Raw genomic sequence first — 3,072 nt, 5'->3', positions numbered from 1 at the left:
GGGCGAGAGGGGGGTGCCGGAGGTGGGCGAGGACCCCCTGGGTGGCCCTTCCCCCGGTCACCGCGGGGCTGACCGCACAGGCATCCTGACCTTTGGTGCCGAGGGGCAGGTGTGCGAATGAGTCAGGTGCATGGACGGACGGCCCTTTTTGGATTTTTTTAAATTTATTTTTTATTTAAAAAATGTATATTTTATTGATTTTTTTTTTTTTTTTTTACAGAGGGGAAGGGAGAAGGATAGAGAGATAGAAACGTGGATGAGAGAGAAACATCAATTCAGCTGCCTCCTGCACGCCCCCCCACCCCCCACTGGGGGATGTGCCCGCAACCAAGGTACATGCCCTTGACCGGAATTGAACCCAGGACCCTTCAGTCCGCAGGCCGACGCTCTATCCACTGAGCCACACCAGTGAGGGCTAAAATATATTTTTTATTGATTTCAGAGAGGGAGGGAGAGGAGAGAGAGAGAAACATCTATGGGGAGAGAGAACCATTGAGCTGCTGCCTCCTGCCCGCCCCACCCTGGGGACGGAGCCCACAACTCCGGGCATGTGCCCTGACCGGGAATCGAACCCGGGCCGACGTTCTATCCGCTGAGCCACACCAGCCAGGGCGGGAACAATGAGTTCTACGTAGACGGAACCCCAAAACACGGACCCCTGTAGGATTTATTCTGGTCTAACGGCCAGCCTGGGGAGACCCTGGGTTGGGTGTGAGCCACGCAGCACGGAGCCATGTCTCCCGTGGCCACCAGAGGGCAGTGCGCGCCGCTCGTGACAATGACATTGACCCCCCCCCCTCCCTTCCAAATGTTACCCACTCGCCTGGTTCCGAGCTGCTTAAAAAAAACCTAAAAGGGGACGATTTTCGACCTTTTTCATCTCTCAGCACGCGTACGCTAGCCACTCACATGCCGCGGCGCACCGAAACGTACGTTTTATGGTTTCCAGGTCTGTGGGCTCACATCCCTCAGGCCCCTAACTGGCATTTCAAGATTTTTTGAGGACAGAGCCCCCGAACCCGTCTTTATTGGTATCGCTGTGGCTGCCTGCTCCCTCCGTACGAAATGCTTTCTCTTGAACATAGCAGGACGGAGCCCCCCGCGCCCCTCTCTGAACCCCGAGAGGCGCGGCGGCTTCTGGGACCCGGCCCGTTACACGTTCGGAAAGCCGGACGGTCCCTTTTCGCGTCCGCTCGGGGTTGAAACTTGCCACCCGGTCCCTTGCGCAGAGCGCCTGCGCCCCGGCGAGGGCGGGCCCTGTTGCCTGGGCGACAGCGCGGTCGGGCTGACGGGCTGCGGCAGCGGCCAATAGGAGCCGGGAGGGGCGGGGCCGGCTGGGTCCCGCGCACGCGCGCGCGCAAGCCCGGGGGGTTCGCTGGGGAGCGGACGGGCGTGGGGGAGGGGTGCGCGATCGGGGCGGCCGGGGGGTCCCCGCGTGACCCCAGAGCTCGGGTGTGAAAGGCGCCAGCCTGGCCGACCGGTCAGGGCTCCCGGATTCTGCGTCCAGGTCTCTGATCGGGCCCTGATCGGGCCGAGGCGGTGGGGGGCCGCGGGGCGGGGATCAGCGGGCCGGGAGGGGATCAGGGGGGGCTGTGGGGCGCCCCCTCTTTCTCCCGGGCTCCCCGAGGCGGTGGGGGGCCGCGGGGCGGGGATCAGCGGGCCGGGAGGGGATCAGGGGGGGCTGTGGGGCGCCCCCTCTTTCTCCCGGGCTCCCCGAGGCGGTGGGGGTCCGCGGGGCGGGGATCAGCGGGCCGGGAGGGGATCAGGGGGGGGGCTGCGGGGCGCCCCCTCTTTCTCCCTGGCTCCCCGAGGCGGTGGGGGGCCGCGGGGCGGGGATCAGCGGGCCGGGAGGGGATCAGGGGGGCTGCGGGGCAGCGGGGCGGGGATCAGGGGGTGCTGCGGGGCGCCCCCTCTTTCTTCCGGGCTCCGTGGGGGTCTCGGGGCGGGGATCAGCGGGCCCGGAGGGGATGGGGGAAGCTAGGGACGCCCCCTCTTTCCTCCGGGCTCCCCGAGGCTGGTGGGGGGCGGGATCGCTGCCCTGGGCGCCGGGTCGATCGAGGAGGCCCTGGGGCCCGGGCGCCCAGTCTCCCCCCACACCCCCCCGGCCCCCCTGACCCCGGCCCCGCTGACCCCCCGCCCCGCTGACCCTCGGCCCCGCTGACCCCGGCCCCGCTGACCCCGGCCCCCCTCCCGCAGGTGTCCGCCTCCGGCCCCAGGATGGCCAGCGCGAAGCTCCTGTGCGTGGTGGCGGCGCTCGGCTGCCTGCTGGCGCCCCGGGTCCGGGCCAACAAGGTGAGGGCGGGGCCTGGGCACGGGGACGGGCTGTGGACGGGGCGCCGCCCGCCCCCTGCAGGGGCCCTGCCTGGGGGGTGGGGGGAGTGTCCCTCAGGAGCCAGGCCTCAGGCCTTGGGGTGAGGGGACGCGTGGGTTCCAGCCTGGGGTTCTGGGGGGGGGGACCCCTGAGTTGTCCACACTTTCCTTTGGCTCCGGGGTCCCCTAGGGGGTCTTCTAGTAACTACAGCAACGCCCTCTGGGTGTCAGGTCCTCCCCAGGGGCAGGGTTTTTGTTGTTGTTTTTTACAGAGAGGGAGGGGGAGGGAGAGAGTTAGAAACATGAGCGAGGAACCTTGATCAGCTGCCTCCTGCACACTCCCTACTGGGGATGTGCCCGCAGCCGAGGTCCATGGTACAAGGTACAGCCAAGTCAATCTCGTTGGATTTTTAAAAAAATATATATTTTATTGATTTTTTACAGAGGGGAAGAGAGAGGGACAGAGAGTTAGAAACATCCATGAGAGAGAATCATCCATCAGCTGCCTCCTGCACACCCCACACCGGGGATGTGCCCGCCACCAAGGTCCATGCCCTTGACCAGAATCGAACCTGGGACCCTTCAGCCCGCAGGCCGACGCTCTATCCACTGAGCCACACCGGCCAGGGCTCGTTGGCTTTAAGTGATTCATAAACCAGGAAGCAGCAACCCAGCAGCCAGAAGGGTGCTCTGGGGGGGGGGGGGGGTCAGGGAGGAAGGATTTTACGGGGAGAAGGTGGGGAAGGGAGCTGTTGAAAAGGG

General features: G+C 65.7%; 1 protein-coding gene across 1 annotated transcript in view; it reads left to right on the top strand.

Annotated features, from left to right (window-relative positions):
- Positions 1-1,348: 1,348 nt before the first annotated feature.
- Positions 1,349-3,072, top strand: part of TMEM9 (transmembrane protein 9) — a 9,768-nt gene continuing 8,044 nt past the window's right edge. Inside the window, exons 1-2 of the mRNA XM_084907463.1 lie at positions 1,349-1,507; positions 2,197-2,292. Of these exons, the coding sequence (XP_084763589.1) occupies positions 2,218-2,292 (75 nt within the window). The 5' untranslated portion in view covers positions 1,349-1,507; positions 2,197-2,217. The remainder of the gene's footprint in view (positions 1,508-2,196; positions 2,293-3,072) is intronic.

Source organism: Pipistrellus hanaki (assembly GCF_964339955.1).
Source record: "Pipistrellus hanaki genome assembly, contig: scaffold_93, whole genome shotgun sequence".
Taxonomy (NCBI): Eukaryota; Metazoa; Chordata; class Mammalia; order Chiroptera; family Vespertilionidae; genus Pipistrellus; species Pipistrellus hanaki.
This window is presented reverse-complemented; position numbering and strand designations above follow the sequence as displayed.